This window comes from Sminthopsis crassicaudata, chromosome 3 (assembly GCF_048593235.1).
Source record: "Sminthopsis crassicaudata isolate SCR6 chromosome 3, ASM4859323v1, whole genome shotgun sequence".
Taxonomy (NCBI): Eukaryota; Metazoa; Chordata; class Mammalia; order Dasyuromorphia; family Dasyuridae; genus Sminthopsis; species Sminthopsis crassicaudata.
This window is the reverse complement of record NC_133619.1, coordinates 279,373,849-279,395,529: the sequence shown is the minus strand read 5'-3', so window position 1 is coordinate 279,395,529 and position 21,681 is coordinate 279,373,849. Positions and strand designations below refer to the sequence as shown.

General features: G+C 34.1%; 1 protein-coding gene across 1 annotated transcript in view; it reads right to left on the bottom strand.

Annotated features, from left to right (window-relative positions):
• Window positions 1-21,681, bottom strand: part of CFAP47 (cilia and flagella associated protein 47) — a 781,966-nt gene that overhangs the window by 667,222 nt on the left and 93,063 nt on the right. Inside the window, exons 15-16 of the mRNA XM_074302067.1 lie at window positions 7,182-7,377; window positions 2,873-3,082 (exon numbers count right to left, since the gene is read on the bottom strand). Coding sequence (XP_074158168.1) covers window positions 2,873-3,082; window positions 7,182-7,377 — 406 coding nt within the window. The remainder of the gene's footprint in view (window positions 1-2,872; window positions 3,083-7,181; window positions 7,378-21,681) is intronic.

The following is a 21,681-nucleotide window of genomic DNA, read 5'->3' as shown; positions in this document are numbered from 1 at the left end:
TAGGGCTATGGAGCTCTGGACACTTTAGCATTCCAAAGAGTCATAAAACTCCAGATGGCTTATCTCAAATGTTTGGGCATCTTTCTGGCTCAAACATCCTGTCTCCTAGCTTCTTCACTCCCATCTTAACAGAATTTATGATCCTTCCTTTCTCCCAACCTGTCAAAACTGAATTTATGGTCCTTTGCTGGAACTTCTATCCACCAAGTACTCTGCTCCTTCCCCCCCTTGCCTTTGTTTCCCTGATAGCTGGAGCCTTATAAGAGACTCTGGAATTCCTTACTCATGGTTGGATGCTTTGAGACAAGAGTCCCATCCAGCCAGCTGGCTAATATGACTGCCAGTCCAAACTCTACACTATTAAAATATTAAAAATTCTCTAATCTGTGCCTTGTCTCAGTGTTTTCAGCAGTACACAACAAATGCTTCTTAATTTGTTATAGCAATCTAGCTGCATTATGTCACTGAAAAAAATTAAAAACTTTTTAGTTATATATGAAATCACATGTCTAATCACTTTCCCTATCTCTAAATAATCCTAACTTTCTAGTTAAGTATATAAAAATATATATTAATTTAATTTATAATTTTTATAGTTGAAGAAATAATCCTACAAAGGAATTAAGTAATTGCATTTATTTTTACCAGACTCATGATTTTGTAAGAATATGAAATACCCTATGAGGAATTTCTCCACTAGTGAAGATATAGCATCGTTTCCAAAACATAAAATTTTTACTGAGAATATTGAAAGGTTGGGCAGCTGGATAGAGCAGTAAATGGAGCACTGAGCTTAGAAGTAGGAAGACTCATTTTCCTGAGATCAAATCCAGCCTTAAACACTATGTGACTCTGGGCAAGTCTCTTAGCCCTATTTGCCTCAGCTTCTCATATGTAAAATGAGCTGGAGAAGGAAAATGGCAAACCACACTAGGATATTCATCAAGAAAACCGTAAAATGGAATCACAAATGACTCAACAATAACTAAGACTATAAAATGAATGGCTGAGGGTTATAGCCAGGATATGTCAAGAGGTAAGACTTGGATCAAGTCTTCTTGTCTTCAAGGCCAGTTTTCTATCCCAGACTCTGCCTCTCATTAAGAATCCAGATAACATAAGATATTTATTTGAATTATTCCCTTATGTCTTTTCTAGAATATATAAAGTTTCTTGTGCTTTCATTAATATCCATTTATTTGAACAAATCATATTTAACAAACACAATAATAGAACTCAAAACTAGTCAACAAGTCTTAAATGCATTGTCAGTAAAAATAGATAACTACAATGATGAGCTAATGTCTAGGTCAGTCTTTGATGTTTCTTTGTTGCATGTTTATTTTTATCAAACCATTTTTAAAATCGTCAGTTCTTATTTTAGTAAGTAATTATGCCTCCTATATTATTTTAATGAGATGAAGCAAAGCAAGGTTTATTAAGCAGTAAAAATTTTTATTACCTTACAATATTTGATAAGCTAACTTCTTAATTATATAGAAAAGTTATTAAAATTTAGTATTATACCATCTGAAATTCAGATATCAGAACCAATGGATTTTTTAATCCTTTTGAAGAAGAAAAATTTCATGAATATGTATTTAAATAAAGAATATTATATTTTACTATTTTAAGACTTATTGAGGTACAAGATATGTTAATTATTTATATTTTAAATTACTAAAATATTCAGTTATCTTTGAATAACCAAAAGGTTATTTAAAATTCTTTTTTATATAACTTTTATATAAAAAGGTGATACAACTATTATCATAAGCAATCACTACTATGCTAAAAACTAGGAACTGTTAAAAAATATGCAGGATTTTGTCCAGGTGTTTTAAGAACAGGGCCAGAAAGAAATTTAAATAATCACCCATTTTTATTTGTTTACAGGTATTTCTGTTTTCAGAGCAGATAGACATGTTATAGGTAATCATGGGTTGGGCAAGTACCTTGCTATACTGAACAAATAGACTGAAGTGAGTCAGTTCAATAGTTAGTCAATAATCATTTATTAAACACTTACTATGGGCCAATATTGTACTAAATTCTGGAATACTAAAAATACTACTTCCCTCTCAAAAAATAGTTCCTGTTCTCTAACAGTAGAGACAATATGCAAAAAGTGAATGAACAAATTCACACACACATATATATTTACATACATACATATGCATACCTTATTTATTCATATTTATAGAGGATATTTTATATTTTAGAAACATATTTATAGGAAATGTATAATGCATATATAGGATTCATTGGAAATAATAAGAAGCACATACTCAAATTATGAAAGGTATGAAAGGCTTTTAGTAAAACACAGATAGGTGTTTGATGATAGGTTTGATGAGAATGAAAAGAAGTTAAGAAAGCTTGGAGGAAGAGTTAAGGAGAGTAACAGTTCTGAGCATGAGAAACAGCTAATGAAAATGCAAAGAGTCAGACTAATATTAACATATAATGCTAATATAGATAAAAATGACAAATGTTTGATATGTGGCAGATAGTTAAGAAATGCTTATTAAGTGATTCACTGAAGGAAAGAATTCAACAGACACATTCAACATAAGGTAAAAAAAAACTATTACAAATTAATAGGTTTTCATTTTCTTTTTTGTTATAGAATTCTCTATAACAAAAGATTCATGATTTTTTTTGTAATCTACTAATAATTTCCAAAATAATTAGCAAGAAATACAACAAAATATTGATCCTAAAAGCAAAGTTACATGTTAGACTTTAACTTACAATATATTAAATATTATATTGTTAGGAATTTTTAAAACTACTTTAAAACATGAATTAATGATTATTCTATCCCTTTAAAGAATGCAGAAGTGCCAAAATAATCTATAAAACACCTTACCAGTTATTTTCTTCATCCAAAAATAGCACATCAGCTGAAAAAGACACTGGCTTCATTGATTTAAAACTGATGTGAAAAATTAGTCTTGTGTTTGTTCCATCTGGTGAGTTTTCAATTACTTTGCCATTTGGAAAATCCACAGAAAGGACATTTATCATAACACCATCATAAAGCTTAATTGTTGGAACTCTGGCATACACTTCTGATTTCCTGTTTTCAGATGAATCATAACTGTTAGTTCAAAAGAATTAAATATTAGATTTTCAATACATTTGCCAATATGTTTTGTACCATCACATCAGTATCAGCAATGCCTATAAACAAAATATTTACCAAAAAAGTGATTTATTTATTTATGTATTATAGTAAGTTTATAACAACTTACTATAAATAAGCAAAGTCATCATTCTAAAACTACTTGTACTAACTAAAACATCTCTGTATATTACAAATAATTTTGAGATTAGCATAATTATAATCATAAAATTTACCAAAATTTAAAAAAAATATTTTATTTGGGACAATGAACAAAATTTTGATTTGTAAAACCTTACTTTGTGCTACCTACATTTCTTATGTGTTTATATAACTGTGAATAAATGGAAAGAAGCAAGGAAGAGAGGAAGGGAGAGAGGAAGGGAGGGAGGAAAAGAGGGAGGAAGGGAGAAAGAGAGGAAGGGAGGGAGGGAGGTGAGAGAGGGAAGAAGGGAGGGAGGGAGGAAAGATTTATTTAGTACAGACTATTAAGCACTGTGCTTAGTGCTTCAAACACCATCAGAAAATTAAAATAATTCATTCTCTCAAGATCATATCTAGAATTCAGCTGTAATTCAGATGTAACAGTTCCATGATTCTTACTAAAAAAGATAGTAATATATCATGTTGTATATCATTTTCACTGATAAAACTTGACTAATATTGAGTTATAAATAAAAGTTTAACTGAATCATAAGTTTAGAGTTGGTAAATCTTGAGCCAACTACCGAGGTCATATGATTAACCCAAATTAACAGAAATATGGTATAAAGCGTGTTTAAGCAATAAAAACCAATAAGTATCAGTTTCTGATGTCGAACTAACTTACAATTCCAAGCTTGGTCTTTAGTAGCATGAATTTTATTTTCCAAATTATTGAGGTTACTATACCCACAGAAGCATGCAATTGCTTTCCAGGATGATGGTATGTGAGGACTGGATGAAAGTAGAACTTACTAAATGTGGTAAACGCTGTTGGACTCACTTCCCAATTGGTGATGGTCATCAGTCAGTGGTATAGTGGTGATGAGGAAGGTGAGCTCCTCCACAGTGATTTCCTCTCTTAGGAATGGCTATGGGGCCCAGGTTAAGACTGTGGGGAGGGGCTTGAAAGAAGGGCAGAAAACTGATATAACTAAGGCTTTTCAAATCAGTCCACATAGATCTCAGAGAAAGAGGTGGTGATGATGATTTAACTCTCCTGACCAAGCTACTTCCTTTTCCCCTTAATGAGGAAACTGGATTGGCTTGCCTGCCTAAAATTTTATTTTAGAATTCCTTATAAAAAGTTGATCATTGCAAATTTGTAACATTTTTAATGCTGATGCTAATTAATCTTGGGAAAATTTTTCAACTAGCCCTCCTTGCAAATAAGGATTTTTTTTAACACAAATCCTGGTTATACATTACTTACCTTCTCTATGTACTAGCACTCTCACAGTCATTTTAAAAATTTATAAGCCATGGATATAACAAATTTTAAAAAATATTTTTCTATTTGAAAATCAATATAATGAGTAAAGAAAAATATCTAGTTCATGCACTAATTATTTTAGAAAAGGCTGCTACCTTTTTATTGCCACCATTTACAGAATATTTTTGTTCTGTTGAAATATAATACAGAGATTATAGCCTTATGAAATCATGTAATCATGTAATAGTATTGATTACAAATGAATAAATCATTTACTAAGCACTTACTAAATGCAAAGCATTGTGCTAGGTTTTGGAGTTACAAAAAAAAGTAAGAAGTTTATGCTCTCAAGGACGTCATATTCCATTGGGGGAGACAATATAGAAGGTTTCTGCTGCAAGTGAGATGGAAAAGTCTAGGATACAGAAGCAAAGCAGGGATGGCAATCCTCTTCTTTAATGTCATTTCCATTAAGAAAACCATATCACTTTATGATGTTGAATCATTTGACAGTGGCAGGGACTTTACTGATAAGAATTTTCTTTTTTCAGTCTTCAACAAATGTGACTGAAGCACCTGCAGGAGCAGTTGCAAAGCTTTATTTCAGGGGATACTTCCTGGGATGATAGACATCAGCAATTGGGGGTAGAAACATTCCTCTTTCAAAGCCTTCAGAGTACTATTTTCCTCAGAATTTGAAGGGAGACGATAACTATAGTGATGATGGTGGTGGTTTTGAAACGGGTCGGGGTCCCTTTAAAAAACTGTATTTCCTATTCATCTGTGATTCCTTTCAGATTCCTAGCCTCTCCTGGCTGAGGCATATCCTCCCCAGACAAGTTGTCTTTTCAAGATGCCAGAGCCTTTGATTCAATTACAAATATTGGACAAAAAGCATCCCTTTGAATTCCAATAGGAGCCTCCATTCTGACTTGCCCAGCCCCCACTGGTTCTGATCTGCTCGGGCTTCCCAACCCCCACAAAGACACCCAATATAATAAACTTCCATCAACTAAAGTCTTTGCAGATGGATCTTGGCAGCCCTCTTTACTGCCAGGACCTTCTGTCCATTGAGAACTGCATTGTCAGTGCAAGACTCCATTTCCTATAGATTTGCCACTATAGAAGTCAGTCTCTTGGTAAAATGATTTCTATCTAACAATAAATTTTGCAACTAATATTTGGGAATAAGTGAATTCTTTCACTCCTAAAACCTGCGGCTGATTTAAAGGGGATTCTTAATAACTCTCTTATAGCCACTAACCTCTAGACCACCAGGAATCTAGACTACTTAAATAGCATCAGTATGAGTTGCCTGGTATATGCTGTGTCCTTTCTTTCCCTTAGGCTACCCGCTGCTTCAGTTTTAGAGCAAATCATTAAGATAGGTTAAACATGGTGATCCACAAGACTACTGCCTGAACTAATTTAAAAAGTAAATGGGAGGCCAGATTTGAACTCAGGCCCCCTTGACTTCAGGGCTGGTGCTCTATCCATTGTACCATCTACCTGCCCCATGAATATGGTTCTCAAGGTGCAAGTTTGGAGAAGATTTTGTAGGTGTAAGTAGTCAGAAGATCCTAGGTCTAATAAGGGAAGTGGTTAGTTACAATTCCTCAAACAATAGATAGAATGACTTTACGGAAAGCTTAAGCATCAGGGAAAATGACTAATGACAAAAGGATTGGCCCACCTCTGACACTTTTATCAGCAAACATACCAGGGTGCTTTAGGTAACACAATGTAAATATACAATTCCTAATTAGCAGTCCTGCAAAATGCTTTATATTCTGATTAAGTTTAATTTACCAACCTTCCAAAAGACTGTAACTATAATTATAAGGCAAGTTGCTGAATCCTGTTCTGTTAATGAATGCTTATGAATTTTTTATGCTTAGTATTTCTTTGGTGTGTAAGAAAAAATTACTTATCTCATACCAGATTTATATTGTATATTAGTGTCTTTTCCCCATGCTTTTTTGTGCTTTTGATTCAGATAGTTATTAATACCACAGTGAATCTTTGCTGATTTTGCTGTTAAGTTACCTTGTGTCACTCTGTGGATCACCAACCCACCCTACCGCCAAATTTAGACTCATGCACTGGGTTCCTTGAGAGATGACTACTAGAGGTTCAAGGTACTCCATGGAGCTGCACTCTTAAAACTGTAGCTTACCCTTCTGTAGGTACTGTTTGTTCTCCAGAAGCTTAGTTATTCTGGCCTGGAAAACTAATTTTTAACTTTTATGAATTACATTTTTGATTTGAAAAGGTTGTCTTTTTCTTATTTGCCCCCAGTAACTAATAGATGTTTATTAAATTGATTGAACTTTTCTCAGAACTGATTAGAACTACATAGTACCTAAAGCTATGTTTTTTTTATGCATGTTTGAATTTAACAAAGCTTGGATTTTAAATGTGAAATTCAAGGATATCTAGTATTTCCATTCAATATACTATACTAGATTGTGTGTACCAACTTTTAGCAATTTCATTTGTATTTATATTTTCCACACAAAAGCACAATTAATGAATTTCCTAATTATTCTTCCTTACTATAGAAATGATCTATAATATATATCAATAGGACAGAATTAGAAGGGATCCTATATAGCAAATTTATATTAAGTAAATATTTACCTGAAATAGTTTTCAGGAATAATGTTGATATCTATTCCAGTTTCTATACCCAAGGGAACAGGAGTCAAAAATACAAATGGAGGGTCAAAAGTTAACTTAGGTGATCTTACAGTTCCTGTTAAAGTTAACATTCTGTAGCAGACAGGATCATTCTTCAGATGAAGAGGAACTTCAGCAGTGTATGTCCCAGGACACACTGATAAAAAAAATTTAAGGGGAAAAATAAATTTAAAATGATATACAAAAAATAAGTACAAGCTATTTGTGTTAAAAATATTAATTTTTGTAGTCTCAGAAGTTGATAGAATTCTAGGTATATAGTAGGCAGTTAATAAATGTGTTTTGATTTAACAAATGGAATCAAATGTCGGTGATCCATTCCATATGGATACTCTGTCCATTAAAACAAAGCAGTTCTTTGAAACTCTTAGTTCAATCGTGTGTGGAAATAGAAACTGAGAGTGTGAAGAAGAGGTAGTGCTGGAGGGAAACTAAACCTTATATAAGGATCCTGATGGCTATGTATTGATGTAGTAATCCATATGTTTAAATTATATGTGTTTGTTGCATTTTTATTAGTTTTATTAAATATTTCCCATTTTCTTTTTAATGCAGTTCAGCCAGTAGTCAGGAATATTGTAGATCGCCATGTTTAATCAATCTTAATGATTTGCTCTGACTAAAATTAGTTGGAGTAGAGCCAAGATGGTAAAGAAAAGACAGGCACTCAGCTGAATTCTCCTCCAAATCCTTCAGAACACTTTTAAATAATGCATTGAAATAAATTTGGGAATTGGCACAAAAAATTAATAATGTACACATTCAATTGAGTGTAGAAATCTCTTACCCTACAGAAAAGTAAGAGGAAAAGAGGGTGAGAGAAAGGAGTGCTCATAGAAGGGAGAACAGATTGGGGGAGGTGGTGGTCAGAAGCAAAACACTTTTGAGGATGGAAAGGGTTAAAAGAGAGAAAAAATATAATCAGGGAAAAATAGGATAGAGGGTGTAATGTTCTTCTCTAAATTATAATGTTCTCTGGGAGCAGGTTTCTTGGGGAGCTTCTGAAGGCAGTCTTAGTTTCAGTTCAGTTCACCTCAATAATCACCTCAAATTCAGCCAGGAGTTAAGTCAAAATCTTTTATTGCATCCTTCAAAATAGCCCAGTTAGTTTTCTTAGAGGCCTATCTCTCTCCTTGGTTCCAATAGCTCTTTCCCCTAGTCTTTTGTCTCTTCCAGCTTCAGCCTCTCGTTTTCCCAATGTCTCCAGCCAGCACAAAGGTGGAAGTTGGAATGAATCTGACTCCTCAAAGAGAGAGTGGGCTTCTGGGTTTCTGACTAGTGAATCTCCCAAAGTCCATCCTAGTTGAGGCCTAGCTTATAAATTCACTCTAAAGGTGTGAATGTGTGAACTAATGTGTGAACTCCTTTAAAGGTGTGAATTAAGTACATAAGCATTAGCACCTTGTTTCAAGTTCTGGCCCATAACAAGAGGGAAATGCAGTTAGAAGAATAAGAATGAAAAATAATTTGAAGCAAGTTTCTCTGATAAAGGTTATGTGTGTGTGTGTATGTGTGTGTGTGTGTGTGTGTGTGTGTGTGTGTGTTTGCCTTATATAGAGAGAGAGGGAGAGAGAGAAATGAGTCAAATTTGTAAACATGAGCTATTCCCCAAGTGAAAAATGATGAAAAAATTTTTCAGATGAAATAATCAAAGCTATTTATAGTCATATTTAAAATGTTCTAAATCACTACTGATTAGAGAAATGTAAATTAAAACAATTCTGAGGCACCACCTCATACATATTAAATTGACTAATAAAAACAGAAAAGGAAAATAACAGATGTTACAGGAGAAGTAGGAAAATTAGGACACTCAATGCATTGTTGGTGAAATTGTGAACTGAATTAACCATATGTAATGAAATTTGGAACTATGCTCAAATGGCTAGAAAATTATGCATAACCTTTGACCTACCAATGTCACTACTAAATCTTGTCCCAAAATAGATTTAATAAAAACAAAAAGGAAGGTGGCAAGGAATTGGAAATTAAAGGGATGTCCATCAATTGGGGTATGGCTAAATATATTGTGGTATATGATTGTGATACAATATTATTATACTATAAGAAAATATGAATTCGAGGTACTCAGAAAAATCCCAAAAGATGTATGTGAACTGATACAAAGTAGACTGAGAAGCAGGAAAGCATTGTATACAGTAACAGCAGTATTGTAAGATAATAATTTGTGAATGACTTTGCTTTTCTTAGCAATACAATGATCCAAGATAACTCTGAAGGAGTGATGATGAGAGAGGGATATTCTTATCCCTAGAGAAAGAACTGAAAGAGTCTTAATGCAAATTGAATCATACTTCTTTAGCTTTATTTTTCTTAGCTTATTTATTTTAGTCTATTTTTTAAAATAATATGACTGTTATGAAAATACATATTGCATGACTTTATATAGGAATGACCTAGATCAAATTGCTTGCTTTATCAATGAGAGGGGAGGCTAAGAATTTTTAATTCAATTTTAAAAAAGAAAATGTTAAAAACTGTTTTTACATGTAATTTTGGGAAAATAAAATACCAAATAAAACAAATAATGTCTCTCTCTAATAAAATAAAATTAGTCACTATGAGGCTCATATTTGAAACTTGGTCACTTTGGTAGGCCTTGCCAAGGTTTGCACTCCATAGGGATAATCTAAAAGAAACTCAATCATCTCTAATAATCACAATAATAGTAATATATGTCTTATGATGTCTTAAAGTTTGCAAAGCATTTTTCTAATGTTTGATATAATCTGACAACAATCCTGAGAGTAGATGCTATTATTCCTCCCATTTCACTGATGAGAATATTAAGTCAAGATGAGGATAACAAGGCACATGGAAATCAAGTGACTTAATCACTGACTATAACTAGTGAATGTCTGATTATAAAAAATAATTCAAGTCTTTCTCACACCAAATCCAGCCCTCTAACCACTGTTGTACCTTGCTACTCCTTTTTTTACATTCTTATTTTTACTAAAATTCAGTATCAGAGTGGTTTTAAACACCTTTAGGATTAATAATAGTATTAGACATTTGGCGATATATATAATACAGCACATACAGGAGAAGGAAATGGCATGCCACTTCAGTACCTTTGCCAAGAAAACCCCATGAATAGCACTGGAGTGTTGTGATCCATAGGAAAAGGAAGAGTCTGAGATAACTGAATGATTGAACAATAATATGGCACATATTGTTGGGATTTGGAAAATCCACATTGATTTAAGTTTTCTTAAATTGCTCTTTCACACACACACACAGAGAGAGAGAGAGAGAGAGAGAGAGAGAGAGAGAGAGAGAGAGAGAGAGAGAGAATTTCTAAGACAAATAATTTCTTCTGAAATAAAGCTCCATACTTATAAATCATTGAATATTACTATCTCTAAAAAGCAAAACTGGGGGTTAGGGGAGGGAAAGAAGAGGATCATGGTATATGGTAATCTGCAGAAATTTAAAGGCAAGAAATAACATAAAATATATTGAATAGCAAAAATATGCTCTAGAAAAAAGAGATGGCAAATAATGTGAGTGTAGTAGCTATTCAGAGTGAGTGCTTCATGCTCAAAATGATAAAATACCTAAACAAAGGTCATAAGATCATTAAGTAATTCTCTGTGGAGGATTTACAGAAGGACCCAAACAATTATCACAAAGGATAAGAAAACTTGACTATCTTGCAACCTGAAGCACTGAAACACCTGAACCAAAAATATTGAAGGAGCTTACAAATTAATATGCTAAGCAAGTTAAGCAAATATAAAGTTGTATATGTAATTTACATAGTTATTTTGAGTTTAACAATAGAGTTAATTATAATGATTTTGACCTGGCAAATAAATAATCTATTTGATAGGATACAGCTTCTAGAGGAAATATAGCAGTAATTCTGAAGTCCCCAGACCTTAGAGTGCTATTGTTCTAATAATCTGTCAAAGATTACAAAATCTTCTGGCTTTAGGATAGTCCTACAAACACTACTGACTGTTAGATAATCTACTGATCAGTGATAACCAAGTTCCAGAGACAAGTGAATAGACCACACCTCAAATCTACCTGTAAACTCAGGGAACTATGGGATATAGGTGCTATTACTATCTTCATTTACACTTGAGAAAACTGAAGCATATAGATGCTAATTTACTTGATCAAGGTCACACTGCTGGTAAATATCTGATGAGGGATTTGCTTTCAGGTCTTCTTGATTCCAGGTTAAATGTTCTACATACTAACTGCCTCTAATATTAAATGTAAGGGGGCTTATGAGAAAATAATTAATGCATTAATAAATAATTAATACATTTTTTATGGAATTGGGAACTGGTCTAACCATCCTAAGAAACAATTTAGAATTATACAAGAAAAGTCTCTAAATAGTTTATAACTTTGTCACTCCAATCTCACTACTAGCCATATACCCCAATGAGATCAATGGCAGAAAGAAAGGTATCATCTGTAACAAAATATTCATTAGTCCCCTTTATGTATAGGTATTTGATCTGTTATTTCATTGAGAATGAAATGCTTATTGAAGCAGCAAAGTAATTTGCCTTGCTCTGATTGCTAGTTTCCAAGAATTAAAAGGGATTCTCACTTGAACACAAATACTAGGGAATTTTTAGGTTCTCCACAGAGAGCTGGTTGAAAAAGGTTTTGACAATCCTGGAAGATAGGGGAAAGTGGAAAGTTCTTTTGTCTTATAGATGCATGTAGTCCTGCATAATGAATCACAAAGATTCCATACCAAGCATGAGTTATAGGATAAGTATTATTACCTCTTCAACCAGAGTTGGAACCCAGGGATATAATAGAAATATTATTTATATTTTAGAGAAAATGCAGCTCCCTACTATTTAACATAGATAAATTGTGATATGCATTGATGGAGAGATTTCTCATGCCAGAATTTCCTCATGTGGACAAAAATCACAAATCTTTCATATATTGAGATATTTATTTTGTGATTATATCCTAATTAAAAGCTCTGCTATTTGTTTTGCTATTGTTTAGTATAAAATGGAAACTCAGGCCATATTTCCATAACTATGATTACACAAGAGAGGCAGCATGGCAAAGAGGCTCCACAGAGCCTGCCTGACTTCATTGAAGTCACAATAACCAATCCCATTGATTTTTCACATCCCACTCCTTAAACACACTGACTTTGTTACTCAGAGCAAATCATTTCACAGGTGAAAGCCCTAGCCTTTTTTTTTTAATTTCAAAATATGTAGGTATGTATGTAATCATGGCACATGTAATTATGACTCTTGTTTGTTTATCTTAACTTTTCAAAAAAGGAAAATCTCCAAACAACAAGGAGAACTGGAAGAAGAGCAAATGTAGCAATAGGTTCTGCCTAAAACCACAGATATCAAGGAAACTGCAGAAAGAGAGGCAGAAAAGAAATACAGAGTATATCCTAAGGGAATATAAGACAAACAACTGATCATGACACAAATTTTAGTTATAGTGAGACAGTTGTAAATAAGGCAGGGGTATATTTAAGGGAAAGGTTAAACTTTCAGCTTATTGACTATGAACTCAGAGAATTCTAAGGGAAATAACTTCTGATGCTCCACCATCTAAAGTCTTTCTAAGTCTTCTTTTAAACTGGTGTCCCTGATTTATCCTGTATGTATCTTATTTGTACATAGTTGCTTGCATGCTGTCTCCTCCATTGGAGTGCATAATCCCTGAGATCAAGGGCTGTGATTTGCCTTCTTTGTATCCTCCATAGTTAGTGCAGTATCTGGTATGCTAGTGGACTAAATCATGAACTGATATCTGTTATCTACATTATTATGCCTGCAAAATCCATCTGGTTCTACAAAATCTTCTATTTCTATTGAATGCACCATCCTCCCAGTCAACCAATTTTGAAACCTTCAAGTCAGCTTTGACTCTAACCCAGCTTTTCTCTTCCAAAGTTGTATGCTCTATCTCAATAGTATCCTCTTAAGCTCTAATCACATTGTGGTTACCTTATGGGAAGTTCTAATATATATACAGCACTTTGAAAATTTCAAAAGGCTATATAACCGTTGTTATATATATTTTTGTAATGATCTCCAAACTGATCTTACAATCTCTAGTCTTTCTTCTTCGATCCACATTCCACACAATAACTTTCCTAATATGGAGATATGATCATGTACAGCTTCTAATCAAAAACATTTAGAGATCTAAAATATATGCAATAAAAACATACTCTTTAGCCTTACACGTAAGGTCCTCTAGAGTATGATTATTTTCCCATCTTATTTTATACTATTCTCCATGCACACTCCAGGTACAGGTCAACATTTTATTCTCTACTCTTTCATGAATTTATGACCTGTCCCTCATACCTAGATCATACTAATTCTCTTACTGCATCCTGTTAAAAGTCTTCAAGAGACTCAATTTAGATGATGTCTCTTTCATGTTCCTTTTTCTTATTCTCTCTTTTGAAAAAAGGGGAGATACTAAAACCAGATAAAACATAGGCTCTAGAAGCTCACAATACCTCACATTTATTTGATACTTCATGACTTAACAAGTATTTTTTTATCTCATTTGATCTTCACAATATTCAAGTATCATTCACATGAATTTTTACTCATGAAGAAACTGAGGATCAGAGAGTTAACTGACTTTTTTCCAATTCACATTAGTAGTAAGGGATAGGACTAGGAATAAAATCCAATCTTCTGATCAATATGCAGGAGTCTTTCCATTATCTCAAACTATTAATTTCTGAATTATTTTAATAGAACATTTTTCTCCAGGAGTTAATTTAACTTCAATCATATTAAGAAGTTTAATAAAAATGTTGACAGACATTATTGGAGGAGTCAGAGTTACAATAAATGTGGATAAACTAGTTTGCCTTTAAATTTAAATGAATAAAGTGACATTTTGTAATGCTCTGTCAGCACAAAAATTATCAGGAGAATATTAACAGCTTTTCTTTTTCTTTTTTTTTTTCCTAATCTGTACATTTATGCAAAAATTCATGGGAGCTTTAGGCTTTTTTTAGAACATTCCTTTGGAATTTCTTTAAAATTTTTGCCACATGTGAAAGAGACACCATTGAAAAATCATAAAATGTATGAAGATATATTCTGATGGAAGTGGATATCTTCAACATAAAGAAGATCCAACTCACTTCCAATTGATCAATAATAGACAGAAACAGCTACACCCAGAGAAGGAACACTGGGAATTGAATGTAAACTGTTAGCACTACTGTCTTTCTACCCAGGTTACTTATACATTCGGAATCCAATTCTTAACTTGCAACAAGAAAATTGGATTTACACATATATATTGTATCTAGGTTATACTGTAACCCATGTAAAATGTATGGGATTGCCTGTCATCTAGGGGAGGGAATAGAGGGAAGGAGGGGAAAATTTGGGAAAATTTAAACAAGGGATAATGTTATAAAAAATTACTCATGCATATGTACTATCAAAAAATGTTCATAATTATAAAATTAATAAGAAAAAGAAAAATCATAAAATGATATGCAACAAAGCACTAGAATTTGTTTTTAGAGTAAAACAAATTTTAAATTATACAATTAACTAAACAACAATAGAAAATATTCCATTTAATACTGATAACTAATGTATTGATCTAGAGGTAGTTAGCTCTCACCACTTCTCCTAGAATAAAGATTAATTTAGATACTTTATTGTTCCATTCTGTAACCATTAAAAGAGGTAGTCAGGAGGTATTCCAAATTCAAATACAGTAAAAATGGGACCATTTTTACAAAGGCTGTGCAGGTCACTTAAGAGGGTAGGGAGGCCATTTGGTTTCTTTCATACATGAAATATAAAAAGCACTAATTATAGGGAGTCTGGGGATTTGGCAGACTTCCCAATGACTACTGGCATGAATACAGAAGCAGGGGGAAATAGTGTTTCATATAAGTTTATATAGCTATTTGTTTCACTCTCTCTGCCACCCTCAACTTAAGAATTACATTTTTTTAAACTTCATGCAAAGTAAGGAATTTTCATTGTATTTTATAGTTCACAAATGCCTTATTGTACTCATATCCTAAGTCTGAAAGCTGAATTACTGAGCAAGGTCTGACATAATACTTAATTATTCTTTCATGGAGCTATATGTACTAAAAAACAGATCAACGAATGCATGAGCAGACAACTACTCACCCTTTTGTCTTCTCCATATCATTTGTTCCAGCCCTTAACTAGACCTTGTACACTTTGGTGAGACTTTAAATCTTCCACACAGACATAAAATCCTAACACTTATTAGCTATTTTTTATATGATATACATGGAAAACCATATGACTGAGGAAACCAATAGTTTCTCAGATGAACCCATCATCTCAATAGTATTCTAATAATAGGGAGAGAAGGAAGGAAAGGAAGGAAGGAAAGAAAGAAGGAAGGAAGGAAGGAAGGAAGGAAGGAAGGAAGGAAGGAAGGAAGGAAGGAAGGAAGGAAGGAAGGAAGGAAGGAAGGGAAGGAAGGGAAGGAAGGGAAGGAAGGGAAGGAAGGAAATATGTTCATTCAATGCCAACATAAAGAAAACAGAATGCTCTCAAGCTAAATAATATTTTGTGATGCTAGATATTGCATGGACCAAAGGAATATATAGCAAGTTTGGACAGTCTATAAATTCTAAGTTCTGGTCTGTAGTTGTATGTTTTAATCTGGCTCTGGGTCCTGTGCCTCAAATCATTTCACTTGAAAAATAAAGATAACACTAATATTGTTTCACAAGAGAAGCTGTAAAGAATAATCAATATCAGTACTCTGCAAGTGAAAAATATGGAATTGATTTCTCAAATATTCATGTAGATATGGACTATAAGATTCTAAAGACAACACATTAAAATCAGGTGCAATCACTTCTTCTTTTTTTTTTTTCATTTATTTACATTCTCTTCCAAGTTAACTGGTCTCTCTCCTGCCCACTCTCCCCCTCATTTTCTCTGTATTTCCAGAAAACTCTCTAAATATATAAGTTGTGTGGCAATTGCCAGTCTTCACTGATAGGAGAAATTTCCTCACTGGGAGTACTCCATATTAATGAAATCCTAAAAAATACAAAATGAAATTGGTCTAACTTCATCAACACTTTTTGTGGTTTCTCTTTAAAATTCTTCAGAGGCTCAGTCCCTGTAGGTACCGAACTGCAGTCACCAAAGAATATTTATGTTTTCATATTCTGATGCTGTATATGAAGATTTGTGCCTATAACATACAGTCTCAACAAGCATTCTGGAACTCTCATTTTGCTAATAACTGTAGTGAACTTTGTAAAGCAATCTATACAAGAATATATACAGAAAGAACAATGATAAATTTTATTGTTTTTTATAACATTATCCCTTGTATTCATTTTTCCAAATTATCCCCTCCCTCCCTCCACTCCCTCCTCCCGATGACAGGTAATCCCATACATTTTACATGTGTTACAATATAACCTAGATACAATATATGTGTGTAAATACCATTTTCTTGTTGCACATTAAGTATTAGCTTCCAAAGGTTGAAAGTGTACAGCGATCTTCTGGTTCTGTACATTTCACTCAGCATCAGTTGATGTAAGTCTCTCCAAGCCTCTCTGTATTCCTCCTGCTGGTCATTTCTTACAGAGCAATAATATTCCATAACCTTCATATACCATAATTTACCCAACCATTCTCCAATTGATGGACATCCATTCATCTTTTAGTTTCTAGCTACAACAAAAAGAGCTGCCACAAACATTTTGGCACATACAGGTCCCTTTCCGCTCTTTAGTATTTCTTTGGTCTATAATCCCAATAACAGCACTGCTGGGTCAAAGGGTATGCACAGTTTGATAACTTTTTGGGCATAGTTCCAAATTGCTCTCCAGAATGGCTGGATTCTTTCACAACTCCACCAACAATGCATCACTGTCCCAGTTTTCCCACATCCCCTCCAACATTCATCATTATTTGTTCCTGTCATCTTAACCAATCTAACAGGTGTGTAGTGGTATCTCAGAGTTGTCTTAATTTGCATTTCTCTGATCAGTAGTGATTTGGAACACTCTTTCATATGAGTGGAAATAGTTTCAATTTCATCATCTGAGAATTGGAACAATGATAAATTTTAAATGAAACTAAGAACTATATAACTATAATGATACAGCTTGCCCTTAGGTTAGAGAAGTAAAATCTCATCTCTGTATTTTCTTTTGCTCTAGCTAGCTAGGGAACATTGCATATACTATATAATGTGGTTGATATGTTAAACATTTTTACTGTACCACTTTTGTATTCTTTATGATTCTTCAAGGTAGGTATAGAGAAGAAATTTTTTTTTGGAAATGCAAGCAATGTAAATATATATATATATATATATATATATATATATATATATATATATATAATTTTTTAAAAGTTAAAATTTCATCATGTTAATTTTGACCCTATTTTTCCAGTTTGTCCATACTAAACAATCAATAAGAACATCTTAATTCTACTATGTACCGACTTCCGGCCAAGATGGCGGCGTGGAGGCAGACAGCTGCTTGAGCTCCTCGTTTTCTCTCAGAACTTACTTCATGACAAGCCTCTGACTTAATGCTTGACCCAGAAAGAAATCCACAAATTATCACCAAGAGAAGACATCCTTGAAAGTCGCCAGAAAAGGTCTGTGTTTGTTCGGGGGAGGGTCAATCAGACTGGGCGCAGACTGAGGGCAGACAGCCAGAGCAAGACAGGCAGCTCACACAGCTCAGACCAGAGGGGGAGGGGTGTGATCTCTGCCGTTTCTGTGAAAGGGCTTTTGCCCCAGTGTGGATGCTCCATCTTGGCAGCAAGCCAGGAGCGGTGGAGAGGGTGTAAACACCGGAGGTGAAGATTAAAACCCCAGAAAGCCAGCGTCTCTCAGAGCCCGGCCACCCCCAACCCCCACCTGGACTGACTCGGTGCGTTCTCAGAGCCTCAGAGCACAGACTCAGTACAGTCATTGCTGTTCTGTTAGTGGCTCTCTGCTGCCCTACCACCAGTCTGTAGAGGAAGCCCATTAATAACATCCAGCCCTATCCCCCTCCAGCCCTATCCCCCCCCACCCCCCACCCCCCCCCCGCAAAAGAGACCAATTGTTTCTCTTGTCAGTTTGTTTTCTTTGATTCCTACTCTGACAAAATGAACAAAAAATTCAAAAGGGCTCTAACCATTGACAGCTTCTGTGTGGAGAGGGAGCAGACTTCAAATGCTGAGGAGACTAGGAACAGAATGTCCCCAGATGTATCCCCTGGGAGGGATATAAGCTGCTCCTCAATACAAAAGAACCTCATAGAGGAAATCAAAAAGGCTCTCACAAGAGAGCTGGAAGAGAAATGGGAAAAGGAAAGGGAAGCTTGGCAAGAGAGCCTGGAGAAGTCATCCCATGCATTCAAAGACAGAATGGATAAAGAAATCAAATCATTGAGAAACAAGATTAGTGAGCTGGAAAAGGTAAACAACTCCAAGGAAAACAGGATTACTGAGCTGGAAAAGGTAAACAACTCCAAGGAAAACAGGATTAGAGAGCTGGAAAAAGAAATCAGCTCTCTAAAAAATAAAATGGATAAAATGGAAAAAAATCCATAGAAGATAAAAACTCAATTGGACAATTACAAAGAGATATAAAAAAAGTGAGTGAAGAAAATACATCATTGAAAATTAGACTGGAACAAGTAGAAATGAATGACTCAAGGAGAAACCAAGAGGGAGTCAAGCAAAACCAGAGAAATGAAACAATTGAAAAGACTGTCAAGTACCTTACCAGAAAGACAACAGACCTGGAAAACAGATCCAGGAGAGACAATTTGAGAATAATCGGACTCCCTGAAAAATGGGAGGAAAAAAAGAGCTTGGACACCATTTTCGAGGAAATTATCAAAGAGAACTGCCCAGACGTTTTGGAAACAGAGGGTAAAATAGACATTGAGAAAATTCATCGATCACCTACTGAAAGGGACCCTAAAATCAAAACGCCAAGAAATATAGTGGCCAAGTTCAAGAACCATCAGACAAAGGAAAAGATATTGGAAGCTGCTAGAAAAAAACAATTCAGATATGGAGGATCCACAATAAGGATAACACAGGATCTAGCAGCGTCCACATTAAAAGAACGCAGGGCCTGGAACATGATATTCCGAAAGGCTAAGGAACTTGTTATGCAGCCAAGAATAACTTACCCAGCAAGAATGAGCATCGTTTTCCAGGGAAGAAGATGGACATTTAACGAAATAAATGAATTCCATCTATTTTTGATGAAAAAACCAGACCTACATAGAAGGTTTGATCTTCAAATACAGAACTCAAGAGACTTCTAAAAAAGGTAAAAAGAAATCTTGAGAACTATACTTCTGTCAAAAAAATATGTAAAGAACATATGTACAATTTGTCTTAGAAACTAGAGGTGGAAAGGAGATTATATCATAAAAAAGTATAAAGTGGTGGTACTACATCTCATGAAGAGGCAAAGGTAACCTATTATATCTGAGAGAAAGAAAGGAGGGAGATGAACATAGCGTGTATCAATAGACATATTCGATTTATGGTGAAACTTCTTCCACTTCATTGAAAAGTGAAAGGGAAGGAGTAAGCTAAGGGGAAGGGAATACAGTAATTTCGAGGAAAAGGGGTAAAATAAGGGGAGGATCTTTAAGGTGGGGGAGGGATCCTAAAAAGGGAGGGCTGTGAAAAGCAAGTGGTGTTTACCAGTTTAATACTGGATAGGAGGGTAAAAGGGAAGGAAAGGGGAAAAGCATAAGCAGGGGTTAATAGGATGGCAAGCAATATAGAATTAGTCCTTCTAACCATAAATGTGAATGGGGCAAACTGCCTCATAAAGAGGAAGCAGTTAGCAGACTGGATTAAAAGTCAGAATCCTACTATATGTTGTTTACAGGAAACACACCTGAAACAGGATGAGACATTCAAACTAAAAGTAAAAGGGTGGAGCAGAATCTATTATGCTTCAGGCAAAACCAAAAAAGCAGGAGTAGCCATCCTCATCTCAGATCAAGCAAAAACAAAAATTGATCTAATTAAAAGAGATAAGGAAGGGCATTATATCCTGCTAAAGGGAAGCATCAATAGTGAAGCAGTATCAATATTAAACATGTATGCACCAAGTGGTGCAGCATCTAAATTCTTAAAAGAGAAATTAAGAGAGCTGCAAGAGGAAATAGATAGCAAAACTATAATAGCAGGAGATCTCAACCTTGCACTATCAGAATTAGATAAATCAAACCACAAAATAAATAAGAAAGAAGTCAAAGAGGTAAATAGAATACTAGAAAAGTTTGATATGATAGATCTTTGGCGAAAGCTAAATGGAGACAGAAAGGAATATACTTTCTTCTCAGCGGTTCATGGAACCTATACAAAAATTGTATAGTATTGTATAGTATTGTATAGTATATACTAGGGCATAAAAACCTCAAAATCAAATGCAGTAAGGCAGAAATAGTAAATGCATCCTTTTCAGACCATAATGCAATCAAAATAACATTTAATAAAAAGCCAGGGGAAAATAGACCAAAAAATAATTGGAAACTAAATAATCTTATACTAAAGAATGATTGGGTAAAACAGCAAATCATAGACATAATTAATAACTTCACCCAAGAAAATGACAATAATGAGACATCATACCAAAATGTGTGGGATACAGCCAAAGCAATAATTAGGGGAAGTTTTATATCTCTACAGGCCTACTTGCATAAAATAGAGAAAGAGAGGGCCAACGAATTGGGTTTACAACTAAAATTGCTAGAAAAGGAACAAATTAAAAACCCCCAGACAAACACAAAACTTGAAATTCAAAAAATAAAAGGTGAGATTAATAAAATTGAAAGTAAAAAAACTATTGAATTAATTAATAAAACTAAGAGTTGGTTTTATGAAAAAACCAACAAAATAGACAAACCCTTAGTAAACCTGATTAAAAAAAGGAAAGAGAAAAAGCAAATTGATAGTCTTGAAAATGAAAAGGGTGAACTCACCACTAATGAAGAGGAAATTAGAACAATAGTTAGGAGCTACTTTGCTCAACTTTATGCCGATAAATTCAATAACTTAAATGAAATGGAAGAATACCTTCAAAAATATAGCTTGCCCAGATTAACAGAGGAAGAAGTAAGTAGTCTAAATAGTCCCATCTCAGAAAAAGAAATAGACCAAGCTATTAACCAACTTCCTAAGAAAAAGTCCCCAGGACCAGATGGATTTACAGGTGAATTCTACCAAACATTTAAAGAACAACTAACTCCAATGCTATGTAAAATTTTGAAAAAATAGGGATTGAAGGAGTCCTACCAAATTCCTTCTATGACACAGACATGGTACTGATACCTAAACCAGGTAGATCGAAAACTGAGAAAGAAAACTATAGACCAATTTCCTTAATGAATATTGATGCTAAAATATTAAATAAGATATTAGCA